Genomic DNA, 13,886 nt, shown 5'->3' with positions numbered 1-13,886 from the left:
TGAGCAGAGGGCCTGGAAGATGATTTGTTCCTCATGACAGCCTTGAGAGATGTGGAGCCTGCTTCTCCTTTTATAGATGAGGAATGGGAGCCTCAGAAAGGGGGAGCTATGTGCTCGGGACTTGAGCCCTGGTTCATGTGATTCTGTTGACTCAGGGGCTCTGTGGAACAATGTGTCAGAGGGAATTCTGACTACAAGGAGGGTGTGTGTGCCTGCGTGCGCATGTGTGCGTGTGAGCGTGCTGCGTGTGAGTGGGTGCGTGCCTGCGTGCGCATGCTTGTCTGTCTGTGAGATGGACAGCAGTGCCTTCCCTTGCCTATCCTCTTTCCTTCCCACCCCTTCCCAATCCTCCAATTTCCTGGATTCCATACCTACTGCCTCTCCCAAGCCAAGGGGTCCGGGAGTGGACTCTCCACAGATCAGGCTTTTCACTCCCAAGGCCCTGGGTCTCACAGCCCCGGCCCCTAGCCTTCCTGTCTGTCCATCCACCCCTTGAAACTGTCGTGCAGCTCCAGTGACTGCCACATGCAGACTGGCCCCTGGGACCACTCCGCAGTGCTCTCAGGACAGGCGTTTATTCCTTCAATGACTCCTCCCTGTCCCTGTGGCACTTCTGTGTGGGTGCAAATGGCCACCCTGGGAATTACATTCAGCTCATGAGCAGTGAACAACCACCACCACCACATCCCCATTGCTCTTCTTTGCCAGGCACTTGACGTATGTTCCAGTCCTTTCAACAAGGCAGTGGGGTTGGCCTATGAGCCCCGTTTTTTACAGATGAGAAAACTGAGGCTCCAAGAGGGGCGATAATATGCTTGAGGACAGTCTGGAAGCACTTGAAGAGCTAGCATTGCACCCAGGTCGGTTTGCATTCAAAGCTGTGAGCTTTCCACACTCCATTTCTAAGCATCTCCCTAGTTTCCCAACTCTGAGCCTTCAGGAAATACAAATCTTGTCCTTCAGGGGCAGGGTGGATTTCTAGAGCTAGTGCCAAATTCATCAAAGGCCCTAGAGCAGGGGTGGGCAAACTTTTTGACTCGAGGGCCACAATGGGTTCTTAAACTGGACCGGAGGGCCAGAACAAAAGCCTGGATGGAGTGTTGGTGTGAACTAATATAAATTCAAAGTAAACATCATTACATAAAAGGGTACGGTCTTTTTTTTCAATAGTTTTATTCATTTCAAACGGGGCGGCTGGCCGGCCGTAGTTTGCCCACGGCTGCCCTAGAGGGATGAGTCTGAGGCTTAGAACTCCAGGTTTACATCCCTACTGTCTGACATCCTGACACTAACTCACATCCAGGTATGTGGCCTGGGGCAGGTAATCTACCCTCTCTGAGCTTCAATTCCCTTATCTCTAAAATGCAGAGTTGTTGCAAGGGGAGGTGGGGGGAGTTAAATGAGGTGAAGTACTGCAAAGTGCTCCAGAGGGCAAATTGCTCTATTTATATTCAAATAAAAGTTGGGTGTCAGTCTGGTCTGCATTGGAGTTTGTATACTCTTCCTAAAACCTGAGACTGAGCCCTAAGGGTGTGGCCAAGCACAGTCCGTCTGGCTGGCCTCCCCATTCTGACCCTCATCCTTGCCCCACCTCCCTGGTTCCAGCCCTTCATGTATCTCCCCTGCTCTGCAAACTAATGCCTCTGCCTCTCTCTGTCACCCGCCGCCTGTGGCCTCTACCCTGCCCTTCCTGGTCCCAGGGAAGAGGAGGAGGAGGAGACTGAGGAAGAGGAAGAGGAAGACGCTCATCAGTTCTGCTGTCCAGCCTCCGAGTGCAGCAGTCCCTCCTCTCGGTAACTGAGAGGACAAGGGCCATTTTCTATGCAGAAGCAAAAGCCTTAACCAGCCCCCTTCCCCCCTCCCCGCATCCCCCATGGCACCCCATTCCTGCTGCAAGAACCAGATGGGCAAGCATAGTGCCCCTTCCCTCCCCTACCTCCTTCTTGGAATTTCTACCCCCACTGCTGTCTCCCCTGGACTCCAGCCCCCCGAATTATAAAGGCTGGAGCCTTAGATCTGACTAAAATGTGGGAGCAGCAGAGCTTGGAGCTTGGAACCCGGACCCTCCCACACCTGCACCCCCCTTCCCAGGCACCCTGGAGCCTGCCACTCCTGGAGAGGTCTCCAAATGACATCCCAAGGACCTACCTCTGTCCTCTGTGAGCACAAACAGAGATGCAGGGTGCCTAGGGCTCAGAGGACCAGACGGGGGCGGGCCCGGACCTGACGGGGGACCTGCCGGGGAAGGGACCTGCCGAGTTCCCCGTCGCTCTCCCTTGCTGTGGCCATTGCTGCCATCTCTTCCACTGCTTGAGGGCTTTGTTTCATGCCCCCTGCCACTCCCATAGTGCTCTGTAAATATGATCAGGAAGAAAAGGCCTTTCAGAGTGGGTGTTGCTGTGTACAAAGGAATTTCCATCAATAAAAGCTGATCTCTTCTCTCTGTCTGATGTATGTTCCACCCCACCCCTGCTTCCCTCTCCCTATCCTCACCAGGGCCTTACCTGCTTTCTTATCCAAGGCTGGGAACAGTGGCTGGGAGAGAGAATAGGGTTTAATTTGAGGTATTGTCAACACCGCAATCATGAATGAATGGTGTGGTGTTCTCATCACGTGCAAGCCTATTGCCTTCTCCAGCCCCTCAACCTGAGGAAGAGTGAGCTGGCCAACTTAGATGTGTCACTTGGCCTCTCTGCTACCTAATTTCCTCATGTGTAAGAGGAGGAGAGAGGTTTGACCAGAGGATCTCCAAGGGCTTCTCCAGCCCTGATATTCTGTCAATCTGAGATGCCACAATTATAAGAAACTGTGAATTGAAGATATGATCATTCAGTGATACATTTCATGCAATCCTGTAGTTTCTATTCCTACAGCAATTTTGGATTCTCCAGTCTCCTGTGGTTTTAAAATTTCATGATTCTGACATTTCAAAAAATTTCTGATGGTGGGATTTAAATATTCTGAGCTGTTCAGAGTCCTTGATTCTATACTTTCAAGATTTTGATTCTACAGTTTTAGGGATCTCTGGATCTGGGGGGAAGCCATTTCCCCCAGGATACAATGATCCTAAATGTTTCCTGCATCTGCCAGAAGCTGATTCTAAGAATCCCTGGAGGCTGTCAGCAGGAGGATGAAAGGTGTCCTTTATGGGATATAGGACCCACATCTTCTATCATGTGTGTATGTTAGGAGCAAATCCAGGAGATCCCCAAGTGGGCACATACCCCAAGACTTTCCCTTTCTGTGCCTTTGGCAGTAGATGACTCTGAGTTTACCTCTGGTTCTGCTGCTTATTCTCTGTGTAAACTGGAGCAAGGATTTTCTTCTTGTGCTTCATTTTCCTCCTGAGTACAGTGAGAATATACCTCTCTGGGTTGTCATGCAGATTAGCAAGAAAACACAAGGAGCCCAGCATGGGGTCTGGTGCATGGTTGGGCAAGTGTGCAGTGATTGGTAGCTCTTGTTTTGATTAAGGCTCAGGTGAGAATCCCTCCTCTCCTTTCTTTCCTCCTTCCCTTCAGCATCTCGGAACACATTGATCCCATAGTTTTTCCAGAGGCTTACCTCATTCTCTCACTCATTGCTTCACTCAGTCTCTCAACTCATCTATTCATTTATTCATTCATACTCTCATTTATTTCTTCCCCCCTCTCTTCCTCTCTCCCTTGTTTATTCTTCCACCTATTGTGTGCAAGGCTTCAAGCTAAATACTGAGAGGGATCAAAAGTAAGACAGTAGCTGTGTTCTCCATAAGTTCTCTATCTCCCAGAGTAGATGAAAACTCTTTTGGGAAAATAGGCAGGCTGTGAAGAGTTGAAATGATTGAGCACATATGGCTTCAGTAATGAGCTAAATATGTTCTTGGCCCAAAGAGAGAGAGATGTCAAGGTGGGCGAAGGGGTGGTGTCCGAGAGAGCTTGCTGGAGAAAGAGGGGCAAGAGTGGAAGGCTGGGAAGAGTTTGAATAGGTGTAGAGAGGTGAGAAGGCATTACAGGAGAGAGAAACCGAATGGACAAAAGCCTGGTGGAGAGCTCTAGGGTTGTGTTGGGGAATGGTGAGTAGATTGCTCTGTTTGACTGACTCTCCAGGGCATGTGGGCCTAGGTGACCCATATCTGGGAAGTGGGAGAACATTTGATTGGATATAGAAGGAAGTAGGGGGGCTAAGGGTCCAACTAAATGAAGAGAAGAGGCAAGTCAAGGTCAGATGGCCAGCGAGGGAGGTATGGTGTAGACTCGTGTGGGCGACTGAATTGGCTGAGGTCCTGTGCTGTGGAAAGGGGGTAGGTTTCTATCAGTTGTGATGGAAATGTGTGTGCCTATGCATATGTGTGCATGTCTTTGCATGAGGTGGCAGGTCTAACAGGAGCAAGACATCTGAGGGAATGTGATTGTGTGAGGCTGGGTGTGAGGAATTCTGAGTGTGTGAGGTCCTTTGTGTGAGGTGGCGACTTTCTGTGCCTGGTGGAGATAATCACAAGACTGCATGTGGGTGGCTTTTGTGCATAATGGGCTGTGGCTTCTAGAGGGATAGTCGTCAGGCAGAATGGTCACATGGACACACATGACTACCACCTGTGCTCTTAGGGTACCAAGGTGGCTGCTTGCTGTGTGCTGGGCCTGAGCCTGGAGTGCTGGGGTCCAACCCCAGCAGGTCCAGGGGTCCCCAAAGGTGTGGACGGAGTCGGCGAAGAAGGAATGACACGGAGACAGCGTTCAGTTGATCAGCAGCCTAGCCAGGATCTCCAGCCAAGTTCTGTTCAGGATCTCCAGTGAAGTTCTGGTGTTTATTGTCTTGTTACATCTGTATTTATACTAGTTGATTTTAATCCTGTCAATTTCTATTGCAAAAGTTAGGGCGTTTCTTATCTCCATTCCAGGGAGCAAAGATTATGTAGCTTAAGCATGATTGTTCGTAGTTAAAGTGATTAACTACCCACCTGGCACTTAGTTAAGGAGTTTTATTCCCTCCCTAACTTCAGGGAAAAATCCTTACCTGGGGAAACAACCTTTCTCGGAGAGGTGACCTTGGTTAAAACACATAGTGCTAAGGGGAGCAAACATATTAAGAACAGTATGCTATATACGCCAGGTCCAGCAAGGATGGACCGGCTCCCGGCACTGGAGGATCCACAGAGGTGACTCACACAAGCCAGTGCCCTTGGGAAAGAGGAGCAGGGTGGGTGGTGGACACTTCAATAGATAACCACAAGTTAGCTGGAGATGAGGACCACTGTGACAGGAGTACACAGGATACAGGGGGGAGTAGCTGACCCTGTCAGGTACTGAGTCAGAACCAACCTCCCAGGAGGGCTCGCCTATGTGGGGTGCTGCAAGATGCAGATGAGCTTCCCCAGACCAATGGAGTCTGCAGGTAAAGGGGAGAGGGAGGGCACCCCCAGTGGAAGAAACCAAGGAAGAGCATGAGCACAGGTGTGGCGATGCCCATCAGCTCGATGCCTAGGAAATGCAAGTAGCCTGCTATTGCCTACTGTAGGAACTTAAAGGTTGGGGAGGGGGAGGCTGGACAGATTCAGCTAAAAAGCAAAAAAGGGGACTTGGTTTTTTGTGGTTGTGTAACGTGGTTTATTTCCCCTCATGCAGAGAAGGGGACTTGGATTCTCATCCTGTGTGACCCTGGGCAAGTCACTTTGCATGTTGGGACCTCATTTTGCATCTGTGGGATTGTCAGGTTCATAAAGTCCATCCTAGTTCTGTGGATCTTCTACCCTCAACCAGCCCAACCCATGAGCCATTGCTTTCACAGCTGGCACTTCTGCTTTCTCACCTCAGGCTTTCCTTGTTCCTCCTGGGTTGTTTCCTCACTCATGCACTCCACAAATATTTCCCAGCCTCTAGCCCTCCGCATGCCCCTGTGGGAAGGCAATGGAAGCTGGAAAATGCAGGACTCTATCTTGGAGGAGCTACTCAGTGCGTGGTGGTAATAGCAGGAGCCTTGATATGATTCCTGGCTCCACCACTGCTGAGCTTTGAGACTGTGAGTAAGCTCCTTCATCTCTCGTTCCCTCAGTTTCCTCATCTGTGTTATCCCCTTCAGGAGAACAACCCAGACCTTGCGGGGTTGCTAGGTCTAGCAAAAAGTAGCTACTCAGCACATGACAACTATTATTTTTAGGGCTGCAAAGAAGCGGAGCTGGGATTCATACCCAAGTCTGTGTGCTTGCCAGCCCGTGTTTGCCACTCTCTATCCAGGCTTCCTTCTCCCCTGCCAGCCCCTATGCCAAGCCAGGCTGGCCTCAGGTTTGGGATCTCTGTGTTGCTGGGATTGGACACACAGTTTGCAGAAGTCTTCCTCCAGAGACCGGTGCCCCTGGCCTCATCTAGGTGCACTGACCTCCTCATCTTGTTTTCTCGTCTCTCACTTCCACGCCCCCCTCCTTCCAGCCCAAGTTGTCATGGGGATAGTCTTCAGCATCCCTGGCTTCCTCTTGCCCTCATCTTATGGTATCTATAGCAACAGCCCCCATTCATTTCCATGGCAACTGCATCCTGATCCCATCCCCTGCTGGCTGCCTGGCTCCGGGCAGTGCCAATAAAGGGAAGGAGGGAGAGAGACCTCCCATTCGTAGCAGCAACCCGGGAGGGTTGGCACTTCTGCCACGGGCAGGCTACCATGAATCCACACAGAACGTCCTTCCCGGTTTCTCCCCATCTTAGTGCCTTGACTCACAAGGTCCTTCACTCCTCATCTCTATCACCTCCCCTTAGCCAAGTCCCCATTCAATAGCTTCTTCCCCCAGGAGGCCTTCAGGCAGCAGAGGAACTAACAGGGCTCTGGGCTTGGAGTCCCTGTTCTGTCACTTGCTGAGTGAGACCTTGGGCAGTCACTTCCGCGTCCAGAGCCTTTTTGCTCACATTCAGAATAGGGATCCGAATTCTTCCTTCACGTTTGCCTTGCAGATTAAATAATGTGCAGAAAATGCCTGACACAGGGAAGGTGCACTGTAAGTGCGAGTTTATTTTTATTCGCTCAGCCACCCCCAAACAGAAGGAATCTTTCTCCTGAGCTCCCCCAGCACTTCCTCTGTTCACCAGCCCTGAGAACTTTCAGCTTTGTACTGTGGTTATTTGTGTAACGTGCTTTATTTCCCCTGATGCAGAAGATGCTTTCAGTTCCCCCACAGAATAGCCCAGCAGAGAGTGCACATGGGGCACAGGTGTGTGTGTGTGTGTGTGTGTGTGTGTGTGTGTGTGTGTGTGTGTGTGTGTATGTGTGAGAGAGAGAGAGAGAGAGAGAGAGAGAGAGAGAGAGAGAGAGAGAGAGATTTTCCATCTGATCAGCCTGTCTGAGAGCAATGCCCCCAAGCATTGCCCTTTTTGCCAGGCCCTCTAGGGGGAGCCTGAGCTGACAGCCTGACCTCCCTGCCACTATTCTCTTTGCAACCAAAAGAGGGTGTGGAGCTCCCAAGGGGGTAATTGCCAGAGAGTGGAGAGTCAAGGGCAGCACCGAGCTAGAAGTGGGGAGAGACAGCGAGATGTCATGAAAAGACAGCCTGGGCACAGCCATTGTGGCTCAGAGGTTTAGCATCAACCTATGGATCAGGAGGTCATGTTCAATTCCCAGTCGGGGCACATGCCCAGGTTGTAGGGCGTGCAAGAGGCAGCTGGTAGATGATTCTCTCTCATCATTGTTTCTATCCCTCTTTCTCTTCCTCTCTCTGAAAAAAAAAAAAAAGAGTCTGGCCCCTAGATTTGCATCCTTTCTCACTTAATAGCTGTGTGACCTTGAGCCCATTTACATCACCTCTGAGCCTCAGTGTCCTCATCTATAAAATGGTGCCTGCCTCAGTAAGTTATGAGGCTTCAATGCACTAACTCAGTGGTCGGCAAACTCATTAGTCAACAGAGCCAAATATCAACAGTACAACGATTGAAATTTCTTTTGAGAGCCAAATTTTTAAAACCTAAACTATATAGGTAGGTACATGGTTATTAACTTAATTAGGGTCCTCCTAAGGCTTAGGAAGAGCCACACTCAAGGGGCCAAAGAGCCGCGGTTTGCCGACCACGGAACTAATGCCCTTGTTTTAAGGATTGTGGTGACTAGAGGGCCCTATGGCAGCACAAAGAAGGGGCCTGTAAGCCAACCTGTGTGGAGGGCGCGGGCAGGCATGGAAGGGCAGACCTGAGCTAAATGTTGGAGGGTGAGCAGGAAGTTGCCAGATTGGAGTATTGGGGGCAGTGGGCACAAGAGGCAGAGATCGGGTCAGGAGAGCCATTCCATGGCTATGGTGAAGAAGTTGGAGGTTGTCCCATGGTTGATACTTCCTGAAACACCTGTTAGATCATGTCCCTCCTCCGTGCATCTCAATCAGAGCAAAAGCCAATCTTTATTGCCTCAGTGGTCAGAGCATCAGCCCGCACACTGAAGGTTTGTGGGTTCAATTCCCAGTCAAGGGCATGTACCTGGGTTGCAGGTTTGATCCCCAGCCCCGGTGGGGATGTGTGCAGATCGATGTGTCACTCACATCAATCTTCCTCTCTTTCTCTCTGTCTGTCTCTCCCCCTCCCTTCCACTCCCTCTAAAAAAAAAAAAATCAGTGGAGTCCTAACCAGTTTGGCTCAGTGGATAGAGCATCGGCCTGTGGACTGAAGGGTCCCAGGTTTGATTCCGGTCAAGGGCATGTACCTTGGTTGCGGGTACATCCCCAGTAGGAGGTGTGCAGGAGGCAGCTGAATCGATGTTTCTCTCTCATCAATGTTTCTAACTCTCTGTCCCTCTCCCTTCCTCTCTGTAAAAAATCAATAAAATATATATTTTTAATAATCAGTGGAGCCTGCTGGCATGGTTGAGCGTCAAACTATGAACCAGGAGATCATGGTTTGTTTCCTGGTCAGGGCACATGCCCAGGTTGTGGGCTCAATCCCCAGTGGGGGGCATGCAGGAGGCAGCCAATTGATGATTCTCTCTCATCATTGATGTTTCTATCTCTCTCCCTCTCCCTCTCCCTTCCTCTCTGAAATAAGTAAAAATATATTTTTTTAAATGAATGAAAAAAATATCCCCGGGTGAGGAGTAACAGCAACAAAAAGTCAGTCTTTATTGCGGACTCAATGCCCTCATGATTTGGCCCCTTGTTACCTCTCTGATCTTATCTCCTATCACTTTCCTTACTGTCACTCTGCTCCAGCTACACTGTTCCTCAATCAATCATGCCAGGCACAGTTCTACCTCAGGGCCTTTGCACTGGCTCTGCCCTCTGTCTGCACTGCTCTTGCCTCAGACAACTGCACAGCTCACTCTTTCACTTCCATCAGGGCCCTGCTTATATGCCCTTTCTTCAAAAAGACCTTCCCTGGCCACCACATCTAAAACAGCACCTTTTACTATTGTGCTGCAGCTTCCTTCCTAGCATGTATCTCTACCTGAAATGATAGTATATATTTATAGTGTGCTTCTCCCGCTACAGTGTCATTTTCCCGAGGGAACAAATCTGTGTCTTGTTCGCTGTTATGTTTGCAGCCCCCAGCACTGTGCCTGGCACAGAGAGAGTGTTCGTTCAGTCATTGTTTGCTGGTTGAGTCATGAGGAGCCACGGAAGTGTTTTAGTGGGAGAGCAAAATACTCGGGTTTGTACTTGGGAAAGCTCTGTGTGGCCACAGGATGGAGAAAGGATTGGACATTGTGGTCAAAATTTAGGTGAGCCCTAGCTGGTTTGGCTCGGTGGATAGAGCATCAGCCTGCGGACAAAAGGGTCCCAGGTTCGATTCCGGTCAAGGGTACCTGCCTGGGTTGCGGGCTTGGTCCAACCTGCAGGAGGCAGCCAATCAATGATTCCCTCTCATCAATGTTTCTCTCTCTTCCTCTCCTTTCCTCTCTGAAACCAATAAAAATATTTTTTAAAAAATTTAGGTGAAAGGCCCTAGCTGGTTTGACTCAGTGGATAGAGTGTTGGCTTACAGACTGAAGGGTCCTGGGTTCGATTCCAGTCAAGGGCACATACCACTTGCGGGCCCAATCCCCCGCCCTTGAGCCTTGGTCTGGCGCATGCGGGAGGTAACCAATGGATTTGTCTCTCTCACATCGATGTTTCTGTCTCTCCCCCTCCCTTCCACTCTCTCTAAAAATCAATGGAATAATATCCTTGTGTGAGGATTAACAAACAAAAAATTTAGGTGAAAGGATTTACCTGTCCTCACAGCTAATAAGCCTGCCAGAGCTCATTCACTAACTCCCTTACTCTGGAAGTTTTTATTGAGCACCTACTCTGCTCCAGGCCTTGTACTCTATGTTCGTTAGGAGATTACTAAGTTCTCTTCTTGGGCTGGGATTCTGGGAGTCATGACCATAAGTAGCTGTCACGCTTTGCCAAAACTAACCTGCACCATAAAAAGGGGGAGCTCAGCCTCACCAGTTTGGCTCAGTGGCTAGAGTGTCGGCCTGTGGACTGAAGGGTCCCAGGTTCGATTCCAGTCAAGGGCATGTACCTTGGTTGTGGGCACATCCCCAGTGGGAGTGTGCAGGAGGCAGCTGATCGATGTTTCTCTCTCATCAATGTTTCTGACTCTCTATTCCTCTCCCTTCCTCTCTGTAAAAAATCAATAAAATATATATTTTTTTAAAAGGGGGGGGGGGGCTCAGAACAGGATTAGGCATGGTTTCTGGCTGGAGGCGGGCTCCGGGAGGGCTTCTTAGTGGTGGCATATGACCCGAATCTTGATGAACGGGGTTGTGGGGGGGGGGGGTTCTCAGATTGCAGATGGCGGAGATGATAGGGCCTGCATTCCAGGTGAAAGGTACTGTATGCGCAGCTTTGGCGGTGGGAAGCAGAAGGGTATTGGGGAGAAACAGGATCCGGGCCAGGCTGGAGGGAGGGGTGGCTGGGGGAGGGGACTGGCAATCAACTCTGCATGGCTTAATGTTGAAGAGTGAGCTCTGGAGTCTGACTGCCTGGACTTGGATCCTGGCTCGGTGAATAGCTGCGTGTGATCACAGATATGTTCCTTAACCTCTCTGGGCCTTGGTTTCTTGATGTGTAACATGAGGATAAATAACAATACCTATTGCATAGAGTTGTTTGGAAGAGTAAACAAGTTACTAAATGTGAAGTCGTAAGAACAGTGGCTGAACATGCTCTGAGCTCTCTAAGCATTAGCTGTTACCTTGGGAGAGAACTCCAGTGCCACAATAAGGAACTTGGGCTATCTCTTGTGAGCAGTGGGAGCTATGGATGGTTCATGAACAAAGGCAACAGTTTATCGGAATTGAGCTGGGGTTGTGTACTGGGAGACAGGGGTTTGAGAGGTGGTGGGCAAGATTCTACAGTCCTAAGGGGGAGGAAAGGAGCATCTTAGATGCCTGGGGTAGGAGCCAGGGGCTGGGCAGAGTCTGACTCCTGGAGGGGGACTTCCCAGGCCCCTGAGGTCCAGGAGGAGAGAGAATTTGGGGTAAAAGGCAGCCCCCCAGTTTGTTTCCTCCTGGCCCCTAGTAGTGCTGCAGACTGCTGCTTGGGAGGGAGGAAGGTAAACAGTGGGCGGGAGCTAAACCCCTGCAGCCCAGGACCTGGCCTCGTGGGTGCAGCTTCCCCACTGAGCCCAGCACCCAGCCCAAAGTGCTCTTCTGCGGAGCTGCCAGGCCTGCTGCAGCTCCAGCTCCTGCACTGGTAGGGAGCCTGCCACACCCACCTCAGCTCTCCTCAGCCCTGTACCCTGGCCTTTGCCAAGTAGGGGCTGGGGAGTAGCCCTTTCACCAGCCAAGAGCCCCCTCAACCCTGTGCCTGCCCAAATCAGACCATTACCTGGGCCCAGCCACACCCATTTCCCCCAACCACGACCCTCTCCAGGCCTCACCAGATCTTACTCTTAATTCTCCCCCGTGTTGGCCAACCTCTGTGGCTCCTCACAGTGTCCTCTGGGCTCTGAGCGGCTGGGCTCTGTCGCCACCTGGGTTCCCTGGCAGCCTGGTTGTCATGGCACCATGGAAGCAGGTCTGGAGGAACAACAGCTCTGGGTAACCAGGGCAGGCAAGGCCCAGTGCCTAGCTCCTGCCACTCTTCCGCCTTGAGACCCCTGTGTCCCTCCCCCAGCTGAGCAGAGAAGGCCATGAGGAGAAAAAGGAAGCTGCCCCGGAGGGCAGCTCTTTACCTGTGAGGATGCTGCATGGGAAACGACTCCCACTGTCACTGAGCCCTGTGCCCTGGCAGCCAGGAAACTCTGGGAACTGGCCAGGCCCAAGTCCAGGCCTCTAAGGGCAGGGGTGAGGCTTCAGGGGGCGGGGCGGGGCAAGGAGGGGAGAGCGTGGATACCTGGATGCCAGGAGTGGGCCTGGGGCTGGGACAGGGCTGATCTGGGGTGGTGCTGAGGACAGACCTGTGAGGGGAAGAGGTCTGGGGGGAGGGGAGCTATAAGGGAAATGGCCCATCAAGGTGGATTTGGAGGTGGAGCTGTTAGGATAGGATTATTAGGAAAAAAGGGGGCTTATGGGGACAAGACCAGGAAGAAACAAGTCTGGTAAAAAGTCTGGGGGGGGGGGGGTGGACGTGGCCCTGAGGGGACCAGGCAGTGAAGGGTGAAATGGGACTGCAGACAAGACTGAGAAGACCACACCCTAAGGGAAAGGAGTCGAGGATGGAGCTGTGAGCGGGGATAGGGGCTGTGAGGGGAGAGGGCCCCTGAAGATAGAGCTGTGAGCAGATGGGGCTGAAGTGGAATGAGGACAGGGCTGTGAAGGCAAGGGGGCCTGAAGGGAAGGGAGCATGAGGGCAGTGAGGGGCAGGTAGGACTGCTTTCTGGCCTTTAAGTATTGGGGTCCCTGTATCTGAAGAAGCCGAGGGGGATGGGGTTGCGGAAGGGATTTGGTCCACATGCTCAGTCTGGCCCAGCAGGCATCCTTTGTTCCCACATCCTGGCTTATCTTATCTAATCCCCACAGTGTGGAGGGTGATGCCCCAGGCAGTGACCTGAGCACAGCGGTTGATAGTCCTGGGAGCCAACCCCCCTACCGGCTGAGCCAGCTGCCCTCCAGCAGCAGCCATATGGGGGGTCCCCCTGCTGGGGTGGGCCTTCCCTGGGCTCAGCGGGCTCGCCTCCAGCCAGCCAGTGTGGCCTTGAGGAAGCAGGAGGAGGAGGAGATAAAGCGCTCCAAGGCCCTGTCGGACAGCTACGAACTCTCCACGGACCTGCAGGACAAGAAGGTACAGAGGACATGGGTCTGCTTGGGAGTGGGAGTAGGAATGGGGCTATGAGGGGACCAAGGGAGGGGTTGGGATGTGGCACTTGAGGGCGATATGCTTAGAGGGATAGTGAGACTGGAGGGGGAGAAGACTGGCTCCAGGACCCTTCACCCTATTGGGGGCTCATTCACCACCTATTCACCAATTTCTACACCCTCAGCAGATACTGATTCAGCTCCCTGCTGGGCACTGGAGATGTAAAAATGAATGGGACCTGGATCCTGTTCTCAAAAATCTGTCTGATGGGAGAAGCACACACTTAAGTTGACAAATTTCAGAAGAATATGCTACAATATATCACATATACCACACAAGGTATTGCTTAGCTAAAGGGAAGGGCACAAAAATACTACATATAGAAAAAAAAAAACCTGGAAGGACATATACTAAAATCTTATTTGTGTTTATGCCTAGGTGTTGGGACTTTAAGTGAGCCAGCCAACCTTCCTTCCTTCCTCCCTCCCTTCTTCCCTCCCTCCCTCCCTCCCTCCTTCCATCCCTTCCTCCCTTCCTTCCTTCCTTCCTTCCTTCCTTCCTTCCTTCCTTCCTTCCTTTCTCCCTTCCTTCTTTCTTTCCCTCTCTCTCTCCCTCCATATCCTCCCTCTCTCTCCTCCCTTCTCGTTCTCTCTCTCCCTCCTTCATCTCCTTCTTGCTCTCAATTTCTTTCTTTCTTTCTTTCATTTTTATTGAATTT

General features: G+C 51.4%; 1 protein-coding gene and 1 long non-coding RNA gene across 7 annotated transcripts in view; both read left to right on the top strand.

The window, feature by feature from the left end:
- Positions 1–13,886, top strand: part of IQSEC2 (IQ motif and Sec7 domain ArfGEF 2) — an 84,174-nt gene that overhangs the window by 50,513 nt on the left and 19,775 nt on the right. For 5 of the 6 annotated variants that reach the window (XM_059679157.1, XM_059679156.1, XM_059679158.1 and 2 more), the window contains one exon: positions 12,892–13,153. The exons of the other annotated variant lie outside the window; for it this stretch is intronic. In XM_059679157.1, coding sequence (XP_059535140.1) covers positions 12,892–13,153 — 262 coding nt within the window. The remainder of the gene's footprint in view (positions 1–12,891; positions 13,154–13,886) is intronic. 6 annotated transcript variants of the gene reach the window in all.
- LOC132224079 (uncharacterized) lies at positions 1,204–2,441 on the top strand. Its single transcript, XR_009450591.1, has 2 exons — positions 1,204–1,303; positions 1,701–2,441. It is a non-coding gene; the product is annotated as an uncharacterized LOC132224079 (long non-coding RNA).

This window comes from Myotis daubentonii, chromosome X (assembly GCF_963259705.1).
Source record: "Myotis daubentonii chromosome X, mMyoDau2.1, whole genome shotgun sequence".
In the NCBI taxonomy this organism is placed as follows: Eukaryota; Metazoa; Chordata; class Mammalia; order Chiroptera; family Vespertilionidae; genus Myotis; species Myotis daubentonii.
The sequence above is the reverse complement of the archived record's forward strand: the minus strand, read 5'-3'. Positions and strand labels throughout refer to the sequence as shown.